Raw genomic sequence first — 27,671 nt, forward strand, 5'->3', positions numbered from 1 at the left:
GAATTTGAAGGAAAACCAAAAATGGGTATCAGAACAGTGGTAAAGCAGCAGCCCCAAAGTTTGTTTCCCTCCGTCACCTTCATGTACATGTAGAGGGAATGGCTATGGATGTCGTCATTTTCAGAACAAATAAGATTTATTTCTTCAGTGCAGCTTTTTGCGTAATCCAAGCAACATATCCACTCTCTCATGCAAATATAAACTAGTCAAGCAATTTTTCCTACAGGCCTGGAAAGAAGAGAGATTGTTCTGTTAAATATTTTGAAGATGCTCATACACTGTGGTTGTGGTACTATCTGAGTAGTTAAATTAAATACAGAAAGGTGGTGAGAGAGACCTCTAAAATCAAATTGCTCATGTTACCAAAGAGCTCAGGGTTCTATGGGAGGAAAAAACACAACCACTGTAATGTAGCTTCTTCATACCTACTAGTACTTGACTTGTGGTCAATCATATCAAAGGTGGCTAAGAGTAAGCAGTATCTGTGTGGACTCATGATGTCTTTCCATTATTACCTGAAGATCAACCAAAAAATCAGTACATTCTCTGTGCCTTACATCGTTTGAAAACCCACTGCAATAAAGATTAGGGGAAACCAGAGAAGTCTTAAATAATGCAGAAGCTGACTAACCGTTACCTTCTGAGTAACATCCCTGTAAAGGAAGGTTTGAGTGACCATAGCTATAGTCTGTTTTTATTAAAATAAATAATAAAAGTGAATCGAATAATATAACTATTACCCAATCAAGCATTTTTTTTGCCCAATAAAGGTACTATTGGAGGTTGCAGGAAGGTTTTCTACTAAATCAAAGGTATATGGCTGTAAACCTGGCACTGTGACAACAAACAGTGACTTAGAAATCTAGCATTAGGAGGCAGCAACCTATTGGGAAATGAGCTTTCTAAATATGTGCATTGGTAGAGTGAAAACCTATAAATATAATCTATATTTTTACCTTTCACTTTTAGTGGGACGCAAGAGTGACTTTCATCGCACTCATGTTTTTTGTTTTTATTTTTTTAGACCATCTTACTATCCAGAAATGTCAGTTTTGCTAAATTATCACTTCCATACCACCTTTGTGAAAAAGAAGATTTTTGGCTTACTTTGCTCAAATGACAATTTTCACTTAGTTAATAGTATTTTTGAGAGGGGAAGGGAACTGCAGTCCTCCCCCCCTACCCCCCCCGGACCATTTTTGAGACCAGATCAAAGGTTTTGAGTTTTGCATTTTTCATGTACCTTTAACTACCTCAAAGAAAGTGAATGCAATAGCAGATATAATGGACTTGCATGGTGAGTAATATATTAGACGAGGATGCTCTTTGACACCGAGATTATGGTGTCATCCTCCGAATATAATTCAGAGTTTGAAATTACCTTCAGTGACTTCTCAATTTAAATTTTTAATCTAAAACAGCAGCCTTCTAAACTGCGAGTTTTGTTCGTCTTACTGTAGTAAAATATGTGCTCAGTGCTTTAAAATACATTGGTAGTTTCTTCTCAAATTGTAAATGTCACATTACTAAACTCCTATTGCTTGTGAAACAGCTGTGTAATCACTTTTTAATATGGTTCTGAAGTTAGGGAAGTAAACTTACTTACAAAATGTCCTTAACTTGTCACGGATAGTTTTATTTACAACCGTTCTAGACAACAGAATGAAATCATTAATGGCTGAAGAGGAAAGAATTTTTTGAATTAGTGCAGTGTGTGCATTAAAAAAAAAAATTTAGTGTGGAAAATATGCTCAATTATATTTTATTGGCACATAAAATAGCAATCGTACCACCAAAGTGTTCATGCTTATTATTGCACATTAACACAGAAAAATCCTTATATACCATCTTTTTCCTCAAATTTGTTTGGAAACCCTTTTGGTTATAGTTTCATAATATTACTATCTTCAAGAATTATACTCTTCTAAAATTAAAAAAATAATTTTCAAACTCCATTATGTGATGAGGGCTTAACTAAAGACTGTCCCATTAAGCTCATCTGTTTTCACTGTACATGCTTTCAGCAATATGTACAAATTGCACATGGGATAGTTTTTATAGAGGGAGTATTGTCTTTTTTAATGCAGTTTACGATGGCGATACCTGCCAGCTTTTTCTTTTGCTGCATTGGCACAGGCATTGTGCTTATTTTGTTGTAAGTGATTCCAGTATTTGATCAGTTCACTAGGCTGGAACTGATGGGAGGTAATTAGGTGGCTATATTTACAGCTGGAATAAGAAACTCGCCAGTGATTGAAGACGAACTCATTGGGTGGGGGCATAGGGTCAATTCGCAACTTGGCAAGACAGATGCCCACATATACATCCTCTAAGTGCAAGCGTCTGATGCTCAAAGAGACTTTAAATACCTTTTCTGCCAAATCTCCAGAAAAAACATAACCAGTTCCTGAGCAGAATACAGGGTAACGCTCACTTGGATACAGATCAGGTGGCATATACCACTTGCTATCCTTGTTCCTATTAGGTGCATACCCTCTCATTAGGTAACCTGTAAAATACTTGTGCCTTGGAGGCAGTTCTGGCTTCAGAAGCTTATGTATTAAATATTCAGTATTGACAAACATATCACTGTCCGTTTTCATAACATAGGGAACATTTGGACAGTAGGTGGCAACCCAGTTCATCCCCATAAGAGTTTTAATGGTTAAGTTATAATAAGTGTCTAAATATTCTTGTTGAATAACGTCATGGTATTGTCTGCTTTCCTCCAGTATGGCACGTTGGAGGTATCCATTTAGTTTAATGCTTAAGCCCAGCAAAAAAATTCGAACAATTTGGATACCCGGTGCCAAGCTTTCATTTCCCCACGTTTGCCGAATAGCTTGTCTAGCTTCCGCTTGGCCTGGTTCTGCAGCTATGAGTAGTATTAGAAAAGGACTCTTCTCCTGGCATTTTTTGGGCTCATTTATTATATACTTAAAATGATATGAAGTTGGATGTCCAGTACCTTTCTCATTGTAAATACTTCCATTGGCACTAAGTGTATTCTCTAAACCAGTTACTCCTTGTGGTGACAGGTCAGTGTTGTTGGAATTAGTGACTGTCTGAGGCCTCAGAGTCTGAGGGACTGTATCCTTCCAAATGTTCCTCAGAGAACTGTGGTTTGTCTCACTTTTTGTAGACCTAAATCCTCGAATAGTGTAAGCCACAGGATTTTCTTTGAATCCAGCCTTGCCTGGCAGCCAGTCATGATGATTAAAGAACAGAAACATAGCAAAAAGAAACACGAGAGAAAGCAGACCAATAAGATGGGTGCGAAACAGAGACCTTTTGGTATTCCACGTCATTTTTGCAAAACAGCAGTGTCGTCTTCTCCACTGAAGCATGTTGTACGTATCCAACAATGAGATGTGAGATAATGGTTCAACAAAATGCTTTTTCCTTTCTTTCTGAATCCACTGCTATTTTTTGGTTTTCATCTTCTGTTGTATTCACGTTGAGTAATTCTCTGCAAAAGGGTCACTCTGCTGCATAGGTGAAAAAATAACAATCTTTTACAATTCACCTTAAGATCAGGTTTTTATAATCTAAAGTTACAGTGAGAAATAAGAAACAAATAAAATTTGAATTTTAATGATAAAATATTAGTCCCAGTGTAATTATCTAAACAGAAAGTTGAATTCCACACTAAAAAGCAAACTTAATTTTTAGGTTAAAATATACTTGATGCATTAGCATTTGGGAAAAGTATAGCGCTTGATTAAATTACAAAAAACTTTGCTTTATATGGGTAGCGTATCCTAGATACTAATGATTTGTCTTCTCCTTCCCACTGTGCAATAAAAGGTAGCTTGTTCAACTCTGGACAAGAAAGTCTGAAGCTGACTTAAATCAGCTCTATGTATAGTGAATGTAAAACTGTTCTACAGTTGTTGAGAAAGGCCAGATGAAAAGGCCTTGATACCAGATGGGAAGGTTTATTGGCATTAATTAAAATGGATTTGACATGTAGTGGGTAGTATGGCTCACAGTCAGAGGCCCTTTTTGTAAAATGGTCATGTTTGGGTAGTGGGACAGACGGTGCAAGGTTGATTATAGCAGAGTTCTGTTAGTCACAGTACACTGCTTGGCATGTTTCCATTGGCCCCTACTGTGTTCAGAAACTCCGTGAGAAGTTGCATCTGTCAAATTAATTTTCGGGGTCCAGTAACCTCATTGCATGATAAACGATAAATGCATTTGTTCGTCTTTGACTCACCTTTAACCTTTTGTTCCACAAGGAGGGGTTGAAGAGAACATTTTCCTTACCTGAATCCTCTGTGGTTAATTTTAAAATTAAATATTTAATTTACTATAGTCACGGAGAGTTCAGTTGTGTGTACAAAGTAAAATTACACAGTAATCTCAATTTTTATAGTAAATCACAGATTATTAATACTTTCATTGTTTTTAAAGTAACTAACTTGTATGCTTCTGTTACAATGTTACAGTTAAAACAAAATTACACTAGCAGCTGCAACTATAGAAAATTTGCTAGCTTAGCTTTACAGCATCACTTCCCATCGCCTCATAAATTTATTTTAGATTCAAGAGCAGAGTCAATATGGCAGCTTCATGATGTTGCATATTAAAAGCTGATCACATCATCTCATAAATGAGCCTTTCATTGCACAGTACAAATTTGTTCGTGATTTTCAATTTGCTCTAATTTATTTCTAGACTCTAGGGTTTTGAGTTGGAAAAAAAAGAAGCCTATCTTGTTGGAGTCCCATGGAAAACACTTCTTTTATGTAAATGAGTAATTTTATTTAATTACTTCGCTATCTTCCAAAGCCAATATTTGCATTAATTTTTCATTTTAAAAAAGGTAGTGACATGTTACATGGATAATTACAAGATTTAAACTGTAAAGATGTAATTTGAAAGGTTGGCACAGAGATAATTTATTAAATCATACTATGGTTAGCGATTAAAAATCTTTACTTACTCCCACAAACACGTGTGTGTGTGTGTGTGTGTGTGTGTATATATAGCCAGTGCCCGAAACATGCAGAAAAAATAAAAATGATTCTAAAAACTTGATGTAGAATTTTTTAAAAAGTGGCCATATGTCAAACTAAATTTAAAGTGGAAAAAATGAATATATCTTTATGCAGAGGAAAGCTCATTCAGAATATTTGGATACAGTGCTGGAAGTATTATCTTACTGAATGAAAGCTATAGTTTGTCTATCTTATTAACCTCCACTAGGAGGAGCAAGTAAGTGGGGATTTTAACCATGATTTTTAACAATGTAAATATATCTGAAAAGGCTGTACAGTTCCAAAATTCTGCTTCTGAAACAGTAAAATATTTGCTCAGTGATATATTCAACTCTTCTATATGAACATTTTCTACTATTGTATGCAGTGCCTAAACCCACTGAGTTGAAATAGTTTTGTCTGAAGTTGAAATTTAGTGGCTCATGTCATTTACTTGATACTGAGCTGCCTCTAAAACTATTTTAGAATGTACACAATGCATATCTCTAACATGGAGGTTAAAGTTGTAAGTGATAAAAATATTTAATTTGAGAACTAACATGAAATTGTCTGTGTAGGAGGAAATAAATCCCTCAGGATTTAATTTTGAGCTGATCTGCCTATTCATGAACTTGGGGGGTTGTGGGGGTGTGTGTGTGTGAGAGAGAGAGAAATATATAACGCTGACAGTGCATTTTATGTGAAAAATCAGTGGTTTCAGTTTTGAAAAATTTTACATGAAAGCAAATACAACAGTCTTACTTCAAATGTCGGTTCAGCCAACATCTCTCAGTTCAATGAATATTTAATGTCCGCTTCTGAGGGCAGGGATATATATGGTAAAACATTGTCACTCCATTACATATGTATGTAGGCTCTTATAGATTTCAGAAAGGTAAAATACAGAATTTCTTGAAAAGCTGAATGAAGGATAGCAACTGCAGTTCAGTTTAACTTTGTAGACACACTGAATAACTCCACTACTACAACTTCCTCTTATTAAATGCAAAAGATTTCAGTGAATTTTACTTTGGTAGCTGTAACTATGAAATAATATTTCAATGTTTAATTGATGTAACTTTTTTCTGTGCACCCATTTTTAGTTAGAGGAACTTGAAAGTACTGAAGACTATTTCATGTACAACAAACTTCTGAAAACTTGTTTTGAATTAATTTTCACAAGAAAATATAGGAATAGAGGATTTTAAAAGTTGAAGCTTATTTAGAGTCTGCATGCTTATGTGGTCTGTTTAAATTTCTTAATATGCTAAGCCTATCCTCAACTCAAAACTTCAAAAAAATGAGGTGATTTCTTCAAATGTTTCTTGTCATGGATGTTCATAAAATCGTATATTCAAAAATTGTATAATATTTCTTGTATTTAAAAATGTCTTCTCTAGGCTTGTGGAAATATTTACTGGAAGACTAAATTAAAACTTGATGTCTTCATTATGTCATTTGTAATTGTAGTTCAAAACATTTTAAAATGCGTGAAGGAAATTAAGAATTTTATCTCTAAGTATAGTAATTGTCCTTTTTTGGAGAAGAAAAAGTGACAGATTGTATTACCTAATAAAATTTGTCTAATGTTTAACAGACTGTGAGAAGTTGGCAGTGTACATTATGAAAAGCATTAATGGATTTGTTTCCTGCCACTTGACTGTTTTATTAGGTAGAGTATTATCAAACACTTGTTCAGTCAGTAATATTAAGCTGTATTTTTTAAAAAGCTTAGAATTAACACATCCTGTGTTACTGATAAGTGGGACTAAACCTACCTAGAGAGTCGAATAGTCACCTTGTCCTTTGAATGCTATAGTATGCAGCTGTGCATTTTAAGCATATTATTTATAAAAGCTCTATTTGTTTCTCAACACTTGAATGTGCAGTGATTGATGTATTGTGAATAGACCAAGTTCAACTGTAGAATGCCTCTTGAATGTTTTATTTTTGGTCTTTGCCCTGCTTGTGTTTCAGCTCCTATTTCCAGTAGTGCTCAATAATTATGGCTCTGCAGATTGAAGCTTTAGTTTCAGCTCTGCATTTATACATCCTGGATTTTCATATTTTGATTAGCTCTGTGTGGGTAAACCCTTAATTAGAGGGAAAAGTTGTGAAGGCAGCCTGAGAATTGGTGTACTGGTGGTAAATAGCAGCAGGGTTTAAGCACTTTATGCAGGGCCTAATATCTGTGTTGACATATTAACTGCATTAATCCTTTTCACAAAATGGACTATGCTCAAACTGATGTTTCTTTTCTGTTTGTTAAAATCCAATAATTTTAAATAATGAAATTCACAAAATTAACCATCACTCATTGGCACATTTGCTGCTGTTACTTTTTTTTTTCAGTGAATCTTTTACAAAATTAGTGTTTTGGACAGATTTAATACACGAGTTGTGTTTTGTTTTTTCAAGGTGCCACTCAGTTTTCAAGTTACATCATCTTGCTGTATCTTTTGTTAAATTAGACATGCAGACTTTGTCTACAGTTGCATTAGTTTTATCATATGTTAGAATTACCTGGGACAAAGTAAGCACTTCTATATAACACTCTTTAATCATTTATCATGTTTTATTGTTAGATTTTGCAGATAAGGATGTTCACTCTGTAGCTCTATAAGATTGTTATAGATTCAGGTCTTTTATTTTTATTTCAGATATTCCTGAGATTCCTCTTCGTTTTTTATCAATAAAGTATTTTAAGGTTACCGAGCTAAACAATAGGTAAACTGATTTTCAATCATTTCTATCATGGTGCCTTTTTTTATAGTCAGAGTTAAACAATTAATGTGTTACATATGAAGCAGATAACTTGTAACGATGGCATGATGTAAATTATATGCTCACCATCTTGAGTGATACCAGTATATTAAGGTTTCCTTTGGGGATCTCAGTGGAGCCTGATACTACTTGTAAATGTGGTGGTTAATTGTACTTCTGGTAGATTAAATCGTGTCCATTCTTTTGCATGCTTTTTTAGTCCTAAATTAGGCATGCTGATAATATTTAATCTGATGTTTTGTTTGTGTTTAAGAGCACTATATAGAAAATTCAAAAAGGATTGAAGGTACTACTTAACTAATGTAATTTGACTGCATGGTCTGTTTTGACGGTTCAGGGCTCTCAGTGTGTGTCACACACAGCCATTTTACCAGGGCTTTAAGATTACTTCAGATAAGGATTAAATCTGACCTAGTTTGAGAGGATGGTTAACTGATTTTTTTTTTTAAAACAAGAGGTTTTTAAGTTTAATTTCTCAAATACAATAACCACAGATAGCTACATTATCCCCATAATCCCTCTTCCCTACCCTTAACCCTCAGTTGACTGTGAGAAACATATTTAACTAAGAAGTAAAGCAGTAGTGACATTTGTTCTCTGTTGTGTGGGTGCTGGGGGGGAGGAACTGCTGGAATTCTTTTTCCACTGTTCATGGAAATGTTATCTCTGGGAACTATAGGCTGGCAGTGATCTATACCTATAGGATGCAAAGGTAATAGACAATTGAATGAATATCTCACACATGCTTTAGACATACCTTCCTTGGTTAGGACATTTATGTTGAGAGGATTATTGCCACTGAAAATAGTTTTGGCACGCATCACTTCAGCAAAAAAGATGCTATCGAACATGCGCACATCCCCCAAACGTCTGCTTCCTGCGATTGCTTTTCACGGTATCCAGTTTGTCCATCTGTCTGCTCGTTGCTGTGTTACCTTCTTTGCTTATAAGTGTCCATTTCTTGGGGTCTTTTGTTCATCTTTCAAACAAAAGAACAGTAGCTCTTGCTTGTGTTCCGAGGAGGGTTGTCTGCTCCTGACAATTGATGCATTGAAGCTTTTACATCTGGCATTTCCCTTGTCGGACAATGCAGTGCTGTATTCTCGTCTCAGTATCCATATTTCTAGCGATAATGTTAAGCAGCAAGTGCTAGAGTGTAGTGGTTCAGTTGCATTCAATAATGGGATTTATCTCTTCCGTCCATCCGTCCTTCCTTCCTCCTTTGTTGCTAGGCAGTAACTGAAAAGGTTTTGAGAATTTTATCTAAGGGTTTTGGTTTATAAAATCTATTCCATAGTTCTTCAGCTGCTGCACAGGCAGGCAGCAGTTTAAATGTGGGCTTTGACAGATGCTGTCTTCTGACAGAGCAGAATTTAACGTCATTGCTTGGTTGACTCCCACGTGATTGTTTGCATTCATTTTGACTAAATCCTAAGGCAGCCAGAAAGCTTACAGGTTTTTACTTCTGTTTGATAAATGATACTTATTCAGTACAAGTGTAGTGCTGAGTGAATAATATGAAAATGGGATGATTATTAAATGAATGATTCAGTTTGTTTTTCAAATTGTACTGCCTTATCTTTAGTGCCATAACTTACAATTCTCTAATGTTTTTTTTGTTAGACATTACATTTTCTTATTCTGGGTATACTTCTGCAGAGGATAAAAGCTATAAGCTTTTAAATATGTTAGCTTTGGTTAACCCCTTCACTGCTCTGTGAACATGCCTGGTTATTCCGTGTAAAATAGGACATATGTCCTACTATATTATAATAAAATAAAAATAGAATGCCCCCACCTTTATTCCCTACACCCATGACTGCTCATGTGGAAACTCCTCTTCATGATCTTAATTTAGTCAAAGCAGTTGGCAGCAGCTAATCTACAAATACCAAGGCATTCAGCCGTTAGTGGTTTCCTTCATTGGTAGAAGTCACAAAGTTCAGCATTGAAGAAATAGGAAAGTTGAATGATTGTAAGAGACCCTGATATTTTTATATTTTTTTTCTTCTTTTGAAATGTCTAAGCTATATAATTTGCCTTGATATTCTTTAATACAACTTGCATTAAATTTTATTTTCTCTCATTTCAACAACCAGGTCCTTTTATGGCTGTATCATAGTAAAGTATCATAGTAAATTATGTGATGTATGCAGTAGATGCAGAACTGCAAAAACTCCAAAGATTTTACTCAATTATGGGGAACACAATTGTACTGAAGAATGAATATTTGAGCATTTATCCATCTCGTCCTTTGAAAACGGTCCACTGATTTTTCATTTCTGAAACTCTTCTAATGGGACTAGCCATTGACTAAGATTGAGAATTTCTTCATTGGACTACCATATTATATGCTACCTCTGACTTGTGTAGTGCACTGGGCAAGTACCTGCTGTAATGGAAATTAAATAACAATTGATGCTTCCCCAGGTGCAGTCAATGTGGTTTACTGTTCCAGCTGCATGTTCTGATAACTTCCAAAAACGATTTAATCGGAGATATACCTTTTTTTACCAAAATATCAACGTATAGAAGTCCAACATGTTAATTAGGATGACCTTTTTTCAGTCTATATTTCCAATCCTAATTACAATTTGTGTAAACCTGTTACCCTCTTTGAGGTACTATACAGTAACTCCTCGCTTAACATTGTTGTTATTTTCCTGAAAAATGCTACTTTAAGCGAAACGATGTTAAGAGAATCCAATTTCCCCATAAGAATCAATGTAAATGGGGGAGGGAGGGGTTAGGTTCCAGGAAACTTTTTTTCACCAGACAAGACTACACACACACACACACACACACACACACACACACACACACACACAGAGTTTTAAACAATTTAATACTGTGCACAATGATGATTGTGAAGCTTGGTTGAGGTGGTGGAGTAAGAGGGTGGGATATTTCCCAGAGAAAGCCTTACTGCTAAATGATGAACTAGCATTCAGCTGAGCCCTCAAGGGTCAACATGTTGTTAATGTAGCCTCACACTCTACAAGGCAACAGGAATGGAGGGAGGAGAGACAGCATGGCAGAGAGAGACAGAGAACACACGTTGTGTGTGTCGCGCGCGTTGCCCCTTCAAGTATGCTGACCCCACCCTAAGTATACTGCCTTTTAAAGTAGATCGGCAAGTTGAGACAGCAGCTAGTGCTAGGAAGCTCCCTCCGTCTTGAGCCCTGTTGTCCCCTCCTCCCCCGCTCTGTGAACACGGGGTACATGAGTATGGGGAGCGGGACACTCTGACAATACCCTTCTTCTTCTCTTCTCTTCTCCCCCTCCCCCTGCACAGCAAGCAGGAGGCTCCCGGGAGCAGCTCCACGGCAGAGGGGGTCTGGACAGCTGAACTGCCTGGCACTTGATAGCCTGCTGGGCGGCTGCTGCACAGGGAACTTAGTGGAGCTGATGGGGGAGCTGCCAGTCCACCCTGGTTCCAAGCCCCCACCAGCTTGCTGCAACAGGCTGCTCTTTCTGCAAGCAGTGGACAAAGCAGGCAGCTGCCAAACAACATTATAAGGGAGCATTGCGCAACTTTAAACGGGTATGTTCTCTAATTGATCAGCAATGTAACAATGAAACAACGTTAACCAGGACAAAGTTAAGTGAGGAGTTACTGTATATTGGTAAAGACTTGTATCTGCTTTGGTCTAAAATAGTGATTTTAAAAAACCAAAAGGGTGAGTAATTGTAGGCAGTAACTATACTGCCCAAAGTGCACTATAAATAATTAAGAATCAGTATTGAGAAAAGTGTGTATTCCTCCTGCCTGTCTACTGACGTGTCTGTTCAAACTTTGGGACATATACAACTCATCCTCCCCTTCTTCCAAAACTTAAATATATTAAGGCTTGGTCTACACTACCACCTTACATCAGTTTAACTATTACTTAGGGGAGTGAAAATCCACCCCCTGGTGTAATGCAGCTATACCAACCTAACCCCTAGTGTAGAAAGCAGGTCGACGTAGCTACCTCCTCTCTGAGGTGGATTAACTACACCTTTTCTGTCGGTGTAGGTACAGTAGAACCTCATTTATGAGCACCTTGGTAGTGGAGAGTGTTCGTAACTCTGAAATGTTCGTTACTCTGAACAAAACATTATGGTTGTTCTTTACATTGAATATTGACTGAATACAGCTTTGAAATTTTACTATGCAGAAGAAGAATACTACTTTCCCTGTCTATTTTATTTTTTTAGTAGTTTAACACAGTACTGTACAGTATTTACTCTCTTTTGTCTCTGCTGCTGCCTGATTGCATACTTCTGGTTCCAATGAGGTGTGTGGTTGACTGGTCAGTTCGTAACTCTGCGTTTGTAACTCTGAGGTTCTAATGTAGCATCTTCACTAAGTACTGCAGCAGCACCACTGCGGTGCTGTAAGTGTAGTCAAGCCCATAGTTTGTATATGTGTAGTAACAGATTACACCAAATATGACCGGTTGAAAGCCAACCTGCTGTTTTCTGAAGTATTTCCTGGAAAATCAAAAAGAATTCATGTAGTTAATTTAGTGATAGTGATTTACATAAGCAATGCTTTTGAATATCCACCTGAAGGCTGCTGCTTTTTTTTTTTTTTTTTTTTTTTGAATTTTGCTGATGTTAAACTGCATGCTTGGAAGAAATGGACTTATCTGAAGTGGAGGAGCAAGTGTAGGATAGCTCACTAAAATCCATTTACTGTTTTTATTTATTTTCATTTGTTGTTTTGGGCATGGCAAAACAATCTATGAAAGGCTATGTATTCCAATATGTGCCTAAGTGCTATAATGCACGATGATCCCAGTATTTGTCTGTAAATGCTTTATTAAGATATATACAAAAATTATAAGAAGTCCACTTATGAAGGCTAAATTTTTATTTTGTTTTTGGTTAGTGACCACTTAATGGTTATGGGTGGCATATTGCTTATGGGTGAGAACTTGACATGCATCAGGCTTGTCATCCCAAGGGGAGTCTTTGACATGCTTCAAACCAAATACACTGCTTCAGGTAGAATAAACAAACAAATTTATTTACTACAAAAGAGAGATTTTCAGTGATTAGAAGTCAAAGCACAACAAGTCGGATTTGGTCAAATGAAAAGAATGCTCTTTGCTTTTAAAGCTGATCTTCACACTTTCAGTGCCCTTACAAACTTAGATGCTTCTCACCACAGGCTGGCTGGTTGCCTTTCAGTCAGGCTCTCGCCTTTGATCAGTGTTTCAGTCGCTTGGTGGTGGTGTCTGTCGATCAGGGATCGGCAGCCTTTGGCCTGCGGCCTGCTGGTGTGTGGGCAAAACAGAGCCCACTTAACTTTGGAGTGAATATGGCGTCTCTGGCCTAGGTGTACTGTCAGAAACGTTTGTGCATCTTTATTGAAAAGTTTGAAATGTTTCTGTCAAACAAAAAAAAAATATGGGCACATTTTCGAACTTGTGGCTTTATGGCCATCAATGTTACTTCGCTCATATTCCTGGCTACCCATCTGAACATTTAACTTGCAGTATACTTCTGCTTCTTAATTTTAACTGCTTTACTTTGCATGCTGCTGCATAGCACAGCATAATTTAGAATCATTTTGTATACTTTGTTTTTACTTCTGTTAAATTATGTTTTGGGTTAAAACACTTCTGTCATGCAATTAAATACTGATAGCTGTTAAAACATAATAAAATGGCTGTGCAAGTCTGTATGTGGAATGTATGGAATAGACAGCTTTGAGAATGGAATAGTTCAGCTTCTAAATCCAGGTGTATGTGGCTGAAAAGGCTGAAGTTGCGCTGCAGAGCTGTATGTGCGATGATTCTATTCCAAAATGTATATGTTGTAGAGTTTTCAGCATATTACAATGAACAATTTAAATATAGCAAATGGCATAGTTTTCAAGTTGATTGTTTTGGCCTTAGTTGAATCTTATGAACAATTCAGTCCCTAGATCTATAGACATTGTTTTTCCCGTTCTGGTACTTATTTACTTACACAGGTGTAACTGTTTTTCAGAAATATATTTATTTAATTCTCTTTAGTTCTAATTAAGTTAGAGACGATTCTGTATCTTAAACTCTCTGCATATAAACATTTATTCATATACTAATAACTGTTCTTTGTTTTAAATAAAGAAATTATCCAGTTTGTAGTGTAGCCAGTGTTGCAGTGTTTTACTTGTGGTTTATTTTATGCTCAGAACACAGGTGCATAATTTAGTGTCACAAGTATTTTCTTAACTGAATGAAAAACTGAAATCTAGAAATGACCACAAGTGTCAGTGTTGTCTTCCTTATTTTCCTTCTCAGACTTTCACTGTTGCTTAATTGCTTCACATACATTATAATTGCTTAAAATTTTTTCTAAAAGCAATTTGGACTTTTGCCTTTCTAAGTTTAACTATAGCTAATCTACAGATTTTAATGTTTACATTACTTTGTGAGTTTCTTACATGGCTAATAGAAATATAGCAATAATACTAGAGGAATTAAAACTATGATGTTGAGCACAGATCAGCAGGTGCTTTTGGCATTTCGGCCATGTTGGCTTTTTTTTCCCTTCCATTCTTAATCAGTTATCACAGCTGTGCACTCTCTTTCTGTACTTGATGTTAAATGATACCAAGGCAAACCTTAAGAAACCTGCCAGAGAAACACAAACAGAAAAAGCCTTCTTTTTTTAAGGTCAGAAAATATACTGCTTATATTTCTCCAGGTGTCTTGCTAAATTATCCCAGCCCCTTTGTCATGTAAATCATTACAAACAATCAAAGCAGTTCAAAGGAATGGTTCATAGTTGTGTAGATTCAGCTTTGGCTTGTGTAGAGCAATTGAATTTGTAAAATAGCAAACAGCAGGTGGATCGGTACTTTACTTTACCACAGGATGCATACAAAAAAACCTTAAAATTTGAGTTTGGAAGAAAATAATAAAATTAGAGCAGTGGTTCTCAAACTTCATTGCACCATGACAATGGTGACAACAGAAATTACTATGTGACCCCAAGAGGCGGGACTATAGCCAGAGTCCCACTGATGTGCGGGGGGTAGGGGAGGAGAAGCCTGAGCCCCATCACCTCGAGGTGGGGTGGGGGAAGCCGAAGCCTGAGCAGCAAAACACATGCTGGCCTGCATACTTCTCTGTTTTGCTCTTGTGTTATAAGTAAATGGAACATACAGAGCTACTCTTCGGTCTCCCTGAATAATCCATTGCTTTTTCTCCCTCTTTATCTCATCTCCCTTTTTCCTCTACTCTTTAAATTTTCACTACTTTCCCTTTGAGCCTTGTATCTAAGGGTACGTCTACACTTAAAACGCTACAGGTGCACTGCTGTAGCATCTCCGTATAGACACTGGCTTTGCTGACAGAAGGAGTTCTCTCGTCAGCATAGGTAATCCATCTCCTTGAGATACGCTTGCTAGGTCAACAGAAGAATTCATCCATTGACCTAGCAGTGGCTTCACTGGGGATTAGTTTGATATAACTACATCTCTTGGGGGGCGGGGGGATTTTTCACACTGCGGAGAAACATAGGTATATGGTTTCTAGAGTAGACCATGCCTCATTCTTGCCAGTGTTAAATGAGTGTTTAAAGCACACTTTCAGTAGGGAATGAGTAGCATAGTTTCATTTGCATTGTGGCTTGTGTAGCACTTCCCTGCTGCACTGATATATTAGGAAGTAGTGCTTCCTGCTTGTCACGATGGCTGCTTGTGTTTTTGATTCAGCACAGCAGGGGAGAGAAGGCTAACCTGCAGCAGTACTGAACATTTTCAAACAGTTAAAAAATAGAAAATTGTGAAATTTAAACTCATTCCCCAAGGTAACAACTTCTATGCTACATCGGTTTGTATTACTTGATAAAGTAGGAAGAGGGAAAACCTGGTAAATAAAATGGAACACAAGACTGGAACTTAGGTGGCTTTTGATCACTAATGATATTAAGCATGGTAACACCATCACCATGAAATGTATACTGTGTGAATGTCTAGATCTTGCAGTGGAGATTTTTTTCAAGAGAAGTTGCATTTTTTTATTAAAAAGCAAAGCAATAATTGAATGAGCAGAGGTGCACATTTTAACCACTTGCTGGTACAATATTGCCATCTCAAGCATTCAAAAATCATGATTCAAGCCCTCCAAGATCATGATTTGGATTCTTTTTATTTACTTTGTTGTTTTCCCATTCTTTTGACCACCTAAGGTTCACGTTCTAAACGTTTTTTGTTTTTTTCTCCATGATCATGAGTGCTACACATTTCCCTTTTTATGAAACCTAGGATTCTTCCCGAGTTACATGACTCCAGGAACTGAGTCTTGGAAACACCAAACATTGTGAAACTTGTAAAATTGTAAGATTTGGCAACATTGCATATACCATCCTTCAGAGCCCTTTAAAATATACCCTGGCTGGAATAGCTTTGATAATCTTTTGTGAAAGTACAAACTCCCCAAAATTTTGCACCTTGTTGATTAAAATCAGCTCATGGATTTTTCCAATTTCATGTTGTGACAGGTTCCCCCCAGGGTGCCACCTGGAACTGGGGTACCACTAAGCTCTCTTGAACCACCAGCCTGTGCTCCCTTTTACACTGTACTGCTGTGACAAGTTGCAACGCCCTCCAGCCTGCACTTTCTCCAGCATTCACACAGAAAGGCACACACCCACCTGCAGTTACACTCAGACTCTCTAACCACCAGCTTCCCAACCTAGGACCCTAGAGTAGCACCATCCTGCCCTGGTCAAATCTGGCCAGTAGATGGGTTTAATACCCCTTCTGCCTCTCCCCCAATGTGAAGAGGACAATGCACACTTGTGGTAACAAAGCAGAGATTTTCCCCAGGCACTCCAGTCAAAGCTCACTGGTTTAGATTAAAACAAAAACAAGTTTATTAACTGCAGAAGATAGATTTTTAAGTGATTATAAATAATAACAAACAGATCAAAGCAAATTACCTAGCAGATAAACAAAAAATGCAAGCTAAGCTTAATATAGTAAATAGATTGAATATGAATAGCAGACTCTCACCGTAACTGATGGTACAGGCAGACTTGTAGATTCTTAAGGCACAAAGCTACACTTGCTTTGCAGCTTGGAATCCCCAGGTGTTTCATATACAGGGTAGAAATCCCTTTAGCCTGGATCCAGCACTTCCCCCCAGATCAATCTTTGTTCCTCACGTGTTTCTTGTGTGGGGGGAGAAGAACCACAGATGATGTCACTCCCTGCCTTATGTAGATTTAGCATATGGCGGCATCCCTTTGTTTCAAAACTTGGTGCCCAGACCAGTTTTTAAAAAATATGGACATCGCAAGATGGAGTCTAGCATCATGTGGCCTGGTCACATAGCTTTGTAGCGTCAAAGCAGCCATTACTTACAGGATCTCTGTAGCCTTCTCAGGAAGGCTCACGAGGTGGGGGATAAGCTTCTCCTAAGGCCTCTTGATTTCCTAATGGCCCGTTGCTCTGAACAGGCCCTTCCCCACCCTCTATCTGGTCTAGTGGGTGTTACCCAGATGCTATAATCATATCACTGAAGAACATAGGGTGCAATGACTTTTTGTTTGTTTGTTTTTGTTTTGGCGCACATAATGGAGTACATAATTCCCAGCATATCTGACTCCTGGTGTGGTAGGTGGAAGACTATTGAATACATCTTTAGGTTTTGGTTTACTTTTGTGATCCTAAGGATTTAATTTTTCTCCATAATTCACCGTTTAGAAGTCAAAGCCACCAATGAAGTAATGTACTACATCTGCCTCCCAGCTCCTCATGAATTAACTTCATCTTGATTTTATGTATGTAAATTCTCATTGAGATCAGTTTGCACTTATGTGGATAGGATCACTGTCGCAAGCCAGTCAGTTGACCAGTCAGATAATGTCAATTAACCATGTGTTGACCTATAGTAAAATATTGTCAGATATTCCAGCAAGAATGCCCTGATGTAGGTGACAGTCTTTGTTTTTTGATTGCATAATGGTGCCATCTGTTAGCAAGCCTATTTAAATATCTTGATCGCTCACTTTACTACATGCTAATGCCACCTGTTGGGGGAAAAAGGTGAACTAATTGCAAGTTGAGCATCTTAATTGCTCTGAAAGATTCCAGCCAAACATTTTGTGTGTAAGTAATATATTTGTGTATGAGCCCATCAGTGTACATGATGGTTTAGAAAGTACATTAAAGAAATTGACACCCTTTAAGAGCTTAGTTTCAGATGACCTAACAATCATTAAACCTCTTCCCCCCAACTCCAAGAGCAAAGATATACAGCCATTAAGCTTCTCCCTTAAACAAAAGTCATCACAGCTATTAACCCCGCACACACCACCACCACCCTCAACAAAGCAAACAACCCATATTAAATACTCCTGTAAATAAACCCCCATTCCTCGCCTTTACCAAAAATCTCCTTCATGACCTTCCTTCCTCCATACACATTTATCCCCAGCCAAACCTTGCTGCGAACATGAAAAGTTAAATGGCAATGAAAGTGTGACATTAAATGTCGGTAAAGCCCCCTCCTTCTTGGTGCTGCTGAGTCCATTGTGTTTGCTGCAGGATGGAGGGACTGCATGCCCTCTCCCTTTCCATGTAATCTGGGATTCTGGGGCAGCATGCCTGAAGCTTTTGATTGGCTGTGTTCTTCTGGAAGAGCAGCAGTTAAAAATAGAACTGAATGCTGCTGGTTTACTGAAATAAAAGAGAAACTTCATAATCTAGAGAGCATTCCAGAAGTAGTGAAACACACAGTACAGTGCATAAATTATGCAGTCAGTGGAAGCCAATATCCTTTGTTTGGATTTTTTTACTAGACCTGAATATGAGGAAATTAGTTCTGTTCTTCTGTGTGTGTGATGTGTAGTTAGAATGGACAAACATTTTTTGAATTCTTGTAATGTATTCAGATACTGTCAAAGATAGACTACTGCAGTCAAACAGCAAGAAAGGGAGAACTGGTCTGCACAAAAGTTTTCTTCTGTGCATCCCCCTTCTGCTTCATCTTCATGTTTCGTGATGATGCTGTCAGTCTTTTGATGAAGAGTGATATGGGCTAATAAGAGTTTTGCTACTCTAGCTGCTTCAGCATTAAAATCTCTTACTCCTGGAAGGTCCTCAGATGTTCATCAAATGGGTATTAAAAGGTTTTTGGATAGAGTGTGCCAATGACCGAAAAAACTAACTTGACACCACACATTTGCTAGATATACTTCTGCCAGCAATAAGCCATTTCATATAGTTGAAAATCCTTATATGCTTGATGTTTTTTTCCCATAAGTTGTTCCAATTTACTAACTACCAAGAAAGAAATGGCCTACAGTAAGTCTTCTGATTGGTGAAGTGGATGATGTGAAAGAGAGTTGGTGTTCTTATTGTGCAAGCTCCTCACATGTGTCTAGTGTCTGATTAATGGAGCAATATTCCCAATGAGGGTGTCATAAACTTCAAGATGTGGGCGTACCATGGATTTATACAGAGGCAATATATTTTCTCTTATTCTCTATCCGTTTCTTAATGATTCCCAACATGGTTAGCTTTTTTGACTGCTGCTGCATATTGAGTGGATGTTTTAGGAGAACTATCCACAATGACTCCAAGATCTTTCTTGAGTGGTAACAGCTAATCTCGACCCCATCGTTTCATATGTATAGTTGGGATTCTGTTTTCCCATGTGCATTACTTTGCATTTATCAACATTGAATTTCACCTGCCATTTTGTTGTCCAGTCACCCAGTTTTGAGAGATCCTTTTGTAGCTCTTCACAGTCTCCCTGGGTCTTAGAAAACATCTGAAAATTTTGCCACCTCACTGTTTATCCCTTTTTCCAGATCATTTATGCATATGTTGAATAGGACTAGTCCCAGTACAGACCTCTGGGGACACCACTAGTTAACTTTCTCCATTCTGAAAACTGACCATTTATTCCTACTCTGTTTCCTATCTTTTATTTTCATTGTGACCAACGATGTGGCTAATATGAGCTGTGTTTAGGCTTTAATGATAAATGAATATGCACACCTAAGGTGTTGTGTGCCCATACAATGCAGCTTTTCATTGGAAATGTAGCAGGTCTGACAGCTTCCTCTTGACATGTGTCAAAAGTGAAAAGTATTGTCAATTTTTTTCAATACAAGTACCAGTAGCCATTTTTTTGAGTGTCATTCAGTACAGCACTCAATTTCATCTGCACTGAGTAAGCCTTGTCATACTTTCCATTAACTGTCTCAAAGATCTTCAAATATGGCTCTTGAGTCAGCTGCAGTTGAAGAGCTGGCTGTGTATTGCCCCAGAGTAATCAGCTTTAACATTCTTAGGACCATTTCTTTGGATTCTTGAACTTAGTTCCATTCAGAATATGGAATATGATAGTTCTGTGTTGTCTGATGCCAAGAACAAGTTGCTTGATGCTAAAATAGGTATTTGTGAGATTACAGAATTCCATCCACTTACAAAAACTGAAGAGAAAAATATAATAGGTAAAACAGCATGGATAAAATAAAATGATCACTCCCACAAATAATACAGCCTACATTCTTGATTCACTCTTCCATGACCAAGACCTTTTTGATGATGAATTGGATTCAGCTTGTGACCTCATAGTGGCTGTTGCCATTTTAAAGGCTGTACAAATGAACAACCAGTTTGTCGAAGGGAGCAAATTATAAAGCAGAAAGCAGCCTCTTCAGTTGTAATACCGTGTGGAGTACAATCCCCACAGTTGAATGAAAACAGCTTACCCATTAAAAGAACACAGTTATATTGAAGACCTCCATTGCTGGGACTCTGGTGACCATGTATTACAATTTAAGATTAGAGAAGGAAAACAATATTCATCAAAGAGGAAGGAGGTGATACTGATGAATTTGATAACATCAAAGATGAAGATGATAAAAGAAGATGGGTTAAGTTCTACTGTCTACCTAGCATAAGTGCCTTTAAAATGTTTTTCTACTTGCTATGTCTTCTTTTGTATCTTTTTTTGTGTAATATTTCATCTTGAAAAATGTTACATTTAAATGCTAGTCTAACATTGCCTAAATGGTGGTAATTATTTTCTTCTTCAAGAACTTCATTTCATTGTTTTACATTTTTTTGAGTTGAAATAACCCAGCTAAGTAACTTGTGTTTTGGTTGTTTTTTTTTTTTTTTTTTTTTGCAATTAGGCATAAGTGTCTGTCTGTCTAAGGGTATGTCTACACTACGGAATAAGGTCGAATTTATAGAAGTCTGATTTTTGGAAATCAGTTTTATATATTCGAGTGTGTGTGTCCCCACAGAAAATGCTCTAAGTGCATTAACTCGGCAGAGTGCTTCCACAGTACCGAGGCTAGAGTTGACTTCCGGAGCATTGCACTGTGGATAGCTATCCCACAGTTCCCGCAGTCTCCGCTGCCCATTGGAATTCTGGGTTGAGATCCCAATGCCTGATGGGGCTAAAACATGGTCGCGGGTGGTTCTGGGTACATATCGTCAGGCCCCTGTTCCCTCCCTCCCTCTGTGAAAGCAAGGGCAGACAATCGTTTCGCACCTTTTTTCCTGAGTTACCTGTGCAGACGCCATACCACGGCAAGCATGGAGCCCGCTCAGGTAACGGTCACCCTATGTCTCCTGGGTGCTGGCAGACGCGATACGGCTTTGCTACACAGTAGCAGCAACCCATTGCCTTCTGGCAGCAGACGGTGCAGTACGACTGGTAGCCGTCCTCGTCGTGTCCGAGGTGCTCCTGGCCACGTCGGCTGGGAGCGCCTGGGCAGACATGGGTGCAGGGACTAAATTTGGAGTGACTTGACCAGGTCATTCTCTTTAGTCCTGCAGTCAGTCCTATTGAACCGTCTTATGGTGAGCGAGCAGGCGATACGGACTGCTAGCAGTCGTACTGTACCATCTTCTGCCGGGCAGACAAGAGATGAGGATTGCTAGCAGTCGTATTGTACCATCTTCTGCCGGGCAGGCAAGAGATGAGGATGGCTAGCAGTCGTACTGTACCATCTTCTGCCGAGCAGCCATGAGATGTGGATGGCATGCAGTCCTTCTGCACCGTCTGCTGCCAGCCAAAGATGTAAAAGATAGATGGAGTGGATCAAAACAAGAAATAGACCAGATTTGTTTTGTACTCATTTGCCTCCTCCCCTGTTTAGGGGACTCATTCCTCTGGGTCACACTGCAGTCACTCACAGAGAAGGTGCAGCGAGGTAAATCTAGCCATGTATCAATCAGAGGCCAGGCTAACCTCCTCGTTCCAATAAGAACAATAACGTAGGTGCACCATTTCTTATTGGAACCCTCCGTGAAGTCCTGCCTGAAATACTCCTTGATGTAAAGACACCCCCTTTGTTGATTTTAGCTCCCTGAAGCCAACCCTGTAAGCCGTGTCGTCAGTCGCCCCTCCCTCCGTCAGAGCAACGGCAGACAATGGTTCCGCGCCTTTTTTCTGTGCAGACGCCATACCAAGGCAAGCATGGAGGCCGCTCAGCTCACTTTGGCAATTAGGAGCACATTAAACACCACACACATTATCCAGCAGTATATGCAGCACTAGAACCGGGCAAAGCGATACCGGGCGAGGAGGCGACGTCAGCGCGGTCACGTGAGTGATCAGGACATGGACACAGATTTCTCTGAAAGCATGGGCCCTGCCAATGCATGCATCATGGTGCTAATGGGGCAGGTTCATGCTGTGGAATGCCGATTCTGGGCTTGGGAAACCAGCACAGACTGGTGGGACCGCATAGTGTTGCAGGTCTGGGACGATTCCCAGTGGCTGCGAAACTTTCGCATGCGTAAGGGCACTTTCATGGAACTTTGTGACTTGCTTTCCCCTGCCCTGAGGTGCATGAATACCAAGATGAGAGCAGCCCTCACAGTTGAGAAGCGAGTGGCGATAGCCGTGTGGAAGCTTGCAACGCCAGACAGCTACCGGTCAGTTGGGAATCAATTTGGAGTGGGCAAATCTACTGTTGGGGCTGCTGTGATGCAAGTAGCCCACGCAATCAAAGATCTGCTGATACCAAGGGTAGTGACCCTGGGAAATGTGCAGGTCATAGTGGATGGCTTTGCTGCAATGGGATTCCCTAACTGTGGTGGGGCTATAGACGGAACCCATATCCCTATCTTGGCACCGGAGCACCAAGCCACTGAGTACATAAACCGCAAGGGGTACTTTTCGATAGTGCTGCAAGCTCTGGTGGATCACAAGGGACGTTTCACCAACATCAACGTGGGATGGCCGGGAAAGGTACATGATGCTCGCATCTTCAGGAACTCTGGTCTGTTTCAAAAGCTGCAGGAAGGGACTTTATTCCCAGACCAGAAAATAACTGTTGGGGATGTTGAAATGCCTATGTATTCTTGGGGACCCAGCCTAGCCCTTAATACCATGGCTCATGAAGCCGTACACAGGCAGCCTGGACAGTAGTCAGGAGCTGTTCAACTACAGGCTGAGCAAGTGCAGAATGGTGGTAGAATGTGCATTTGGACGTTTAAAGGCGCGCTGGCGCAGTTTACTGACTCGCTTAGACCTCAGCGAAACCAATATTCCCACTGTTATTACTGCTTGCTGTGTGCTCCACAATATCTGTGAGAGTAAGGGGGAGACGTTTATGGCGGGGTGGGAGGTTGAGGCAAATCGCCTGGCTGCTGGTTACGTGCAGCCAGACACCAGGGCGGTTAGAAGAGCACAGGAGGGCGCGGTACGCATCAGAGAAGCTTTGAAAACCAGTTTCATGAGTGGCCAGGCTACGGTGTGAAAGTTCTGTTTTGTTTCTCCTTGATGAAACCCCCCGCCCCTTGGTTCACTCTACTTCCCTGTAAGCTAACCACCCGCCCTTCCTCCCTTCAATCACCGCTTGCAGAGGCAATAAAGTCATTGTTGCTTCACATTCATGCATTCTTTATTCATTCATCACACAAATGGGGGGATGACTACCAAGGTAGCCCAGGAGGGGTGGTGGAGGAGGGAAGGAAAATGCCACACAGCACTTTAAGCACAGCACTTTAAAAGTTTACAACTTTACAGCCTTCTTTTTTTTGGGCAATCTTCTGTAGTGGGGTGGCTGGTTGGCCGGAAGGCCCCCCGCGTTCTTGGGCGTCTGGGTGTGGAGGCTATGGAACTTGGGGAGGAGGGCGGTTGGTTACAGAGGGGCTGCAGTGGCAGTCTGTGCTCCAGCTGCCTTTGCTGCAGCTCAACCATACACTGGAGCATACTGGTTTGGTCCTGCAGCAGCCTCAGCATTGAATCCTGCCTCCTCTCATCACGCTGCCGCCACATTTGAGCTTCAGCCCTGTCTTCAGCCCGCCACCTCTCCTCCTGGTCATTTTGTGCTTTCCTGCACTCTGACGTTATTTGCCTCCACGCATTCGTCTGTGCTCTGTCAGTGTGGGAGGACAGCATGCGCTCGGAGAACATTTCATTGCGAGTGCGTTTTTTTTTCTTTCTAAGCTTCACTAGCCTCTGGGAAGGAGAAGATCCTGTGATCATTGAAACACATGCAGCTGGTGGAGGAAAAAAAAAAGGGACAGCGGTATTTAAAAAGACACATTTTATAAAACAGTGGCTACAGTCTTTCAGGGTAAACCTTGCTGTTAACATTACATACATAGCACACGTGCTTTCGTTACAAGGTCGCATTTTGCCTCCCCCCACCACGTGGCTACCCCCTCAACCCTCCCCCCTGCCCGTGGCTAACAGCGGGGAACATTTCTGTTTAGCCACAGGCAAACAGCCCAGCAGGAATGGGCTCCTCTGAGTGTCCCCTGAAGAAATGCACCCTATTTCAACCAGGAGACCATGAATGATATCTCACTCTCCTGATGATAACACAGAGAGATAAAGAACGGATGTTGTTTGAATGCCAGAAACATACACTGCAATGCTTTGTTCTACAATGATTCCCGAGTACGTGTTACTGGCCTGGAGTGGTAAAGTGTCCTACCATGAAGGACGCAATAAGGCTGCCCTCCCCAGAAACCTTTTGCAAAGGCTTTGGGAGTACATCCAGGAGAACCGCGAATGCCAGGGCAAAGTAATCCTTTCACATGCTTGCTTTTAAACCATGTATAGTATTTTAAAAGGTACACTCACCAGAGGTCCCTTCTCCGCCTGCTGGGTCCAGGAGGCAGCCTTGGGTGGGTTCGGGGGGTACTGGCTCCAGGTCCAGGGTGAGAAACAGTTCCTGGCTGTCGGGAAAACCGGTTTCTCCGCTTGCTTGCTGTGAGCTATCTACAACCTCCTCCTCATCATCATCTTCTTCGTCCCCAAAACCTGCTTCTGTATTGCCTCCATCTCCATTGAAGGAGTCAAACAACATGGCTGGGGTAGTGGTGGCTGAACCCCCTAAAATGGCATGCAGCTCATCATAGAAGCGGCATGTTTGGGGCTTTGACCCGGAGCGGCCGTTCGCCTCTCTGGTTTTCTGGTAGTCTTGCCTCAGCTCCTTCAGTTTCACGCGGCACTGCTTCGGGTCCCTGTTATGGCCTCTGTCCTTCATGCCCTGGGAGATTTTCACAAAGGTTTTGGCATTTCGAAAACTGGAACGGAGTTCTGATAGCGCGGATTCCTCTCCCCAAACAGCGATCAGATCCCATACCTCCCGTTCGGTCCATGCTGGAGCTCTTTTGCGATTCTGGGACTCCATCATGGTCACCTGTGCTGACGAGCTCTGCATGGTCATCTGCAGCTTGCCACGCTGGCCAAACAAGAAATGAGATTCAAAAGTTCGCGGTTCTTTTCCTGTCTACCTGGTCAGTGCATCTGAGTTGAGAGTGCTGTCCAGAGCAGTCACAATGGAGCACTCTGGGATAGCTCCCGGAGGCCAATATTGTCCCGGAGGCCAATTTTGTCCACAGTACCCCAAATGCGAGCCGGCAAGGCCGATTTAAGCGCTAATCCACTTGTCAGGGGTGGAGTAAGGAAATTGATTTTAAGAGCCCTTTAAGTGGAAATAAAGGGCTTCATTGTGTGGACGGGTGCAGGTTTACATCGATTTAATGCTGCTAAATTCGACCTAAAGTCCTAGTGTAGACCAGGGCTAAGGCTAAGCCTTTTGGAGACCACAAAGTATTACTCTTTTGTTGTTGTTGTTACTGTTCTAATATGTGAGAGCTTTAAAATATTTGACCATTTTCCACATTTGACCAACATGTAGCTGGTCAATTGACCATTTATATTTGGACTAGAGAAATGGCCAACCCTAAATTAGGAAGAGAATATTCATTAAAAATAGGGAAAGTTTGAATCCTTTCCTCTAAGTTTGAGCAATCTTCCTATATCAGTTGCCCTTTTTTGTATATAAAGTAATTTGCCATAAAAGGATAACTTACTGAAAGCAGAGTAAACCTCAGGTATGGTTCCCTTATGTCCAGTCTTTCCTAAAAGATGAGATTCAGTTTCACTAATGGATTTGTGTTTAATTTATATACACAAGGATGCATGCATAATGTCTACTGGATGCATGTAAAACTTTGAGAACCCACTAATGATTGAAGATATATGATTAATTTTTTTTAAAATTCCCCTTGAATTCTGCTTAATATAAGATATAAACCTCTGCAAATCTTTTGGATCCATAATGTTCATTAGAGTAAATGATAAAGCATAATCTGAGGAGTCAGCCTTTCAAAAAATTCTCAAGTCTGTAAGGCTAAGGAGTCTGAAGGCAGAAGGAGTGTTGGGCTACACACAACAGGTTTTGTTTGTTTTAATTTGGTCTTTTGGGAGGCTTTATAACTAAGCATCCAAGTGTACTTTTCATTGTTACTTTGTTGGCTTATGCTAGATGGTCTACATATTTTGCAAGGTGTAAAAGCCTGGCAATAGAATTTAATTTTGGAAGAGGCAGGCCTTTCAGTTTTTTGGCGGTCCCATATTACCTACTGTTTCCTCCCCAAATGAAAGTTTTTATTAGATCAGTAAGCTTTTTTAAAGTATCAGTCAATTAATGGGAATCATGATATTGAGAGAGTGGAATGAAGCAAGGATGACTTGCTGATAATAATTATTACATCTGTTCTGCTTAGCCAGCTGATAGTAAGGACTTTCCATTCTTATAGGTCTTTTTACTTTTTCAGGAAAGGGAATATAATTAGAGTAAAATAATCTCCTAGTTTTTGAGGTTATAGATCCCTAAATCTTTACAGGGTACTTTTTCTGTGGGAAAAGGGCAAATTTCTTGCCATTTCACCCTCTTTTTATAATTGGGCCCACCCAGCAGATATCTGTGTTGGTATGGTATGTTATCATCATCCCATACCTTTGTTTCTTGCAGTCCATTAGCATATCCACATACTCACCACACTCCCCATCAGTGCCCAGACCAAGCTGGGGAAGCTAGTGATCAAACCAGCGTACCAAATTTGGTGATGAATCCTGGTCACGTGCCACCTGAGGCATGTTGTGTACTAAGAAGAAGCAGCGGATGTCTGCCCTGTCCGTCTAAGTTTTAAAGGGATAAATGGGACCATTAGAAGCTTATTTTTTCTGGATTTTTATACATTATTTTAAACTGTGATTTAAGTGTTTTTGTTAGGGTTTGAAATAAATAAATCTCTTGACCCAATCAAATACATTCTCTTAGAGTCTTAAGAGAGCGTTGACTATAGTTGTGCCTTTGTTCAAACCAAGTAAAGCACATTTATGGTCCTCTTATCATTGTGGAGCAGATAATGCTATCAGATAAATTTAACCTACTCTGCATAGAGCAGCTTTGTTATAGGGAGTTATCTAGTACTTAGGACAACATTCACAAACGTGTCTAGCTTCTCCAAATATCAACCAGTCTTCCCTAATTGGGTGTTGTAATGATTTTGGTTTCACACGTTTCCCCAAGGAGATATTCATACTTTGCAACCAAATTAAAAATGTGATTTCCCTCCCCATCCACTCCCCCCCCCCCAACTTTTTTAGTACTGTTTAGACCCATCAGATCTCAGTGCACTGA

The 27,671-nt window shown here is 39.7% G+C and overlaps 2 protein-coding genes across 2 annotated transcripts in view; one reads left to right on the forward strand and one right to left on the reverse strand.

The window, feature by feature from the left end:
- CDC73 (cell division cycle 73) overlaps positions 1-27,671 on the forward strand; it is a 174,339-nt gene that overhangs the window by 86,529 nt on the left and 60,139 nt on the right. The gene's annotated exons all lie outside the window — the stretch shown is intronic.
- On the reverse strand, positions 1,747-9,128 carry B3GALT2 (beta-1,3-galactosyltransferase 2). The gene is made up of 2 exons (XM_048860402.2): positions 8,524-9,128; positions 1,747-3,488 (listed from the first exon to the last, which is right to left on the reverse strand). The coding sequence occupies exon 2, from the start codon at positions 3,345-3,347 to the stop codon at positions 2,079-2,081; it is 1,269 nt and encodes a 422-aa protein (XP_048716359.2). The 5' UTR covers positions 3,348-3,488; positions 8,524-9,128; the 3' UTR covers positions 1,747-2,078.

The sequence above is a fragment of the Caretta caretta genome, chromosome 8, assembly GCF_965140235.1.
Source record: "Caretta caretta isolate rCarCar2 chromosome 8, rCarCar1.hap1, whole genome shotgun sequence".
NCBI lineage: Eukaryota > Metazoa > Chordata > Testudines > Cheloniidae > Caretta > Caretta caretta.

Coding starts and splice junctions, on each gene's coding strand:
- B3GALT2 (XM_048860402.2), bottom strand. CDS start 3,347: ATGCTTCAGTGGAGAAGACGACACTGCTGTTTTGCAAAAATGACGTGG.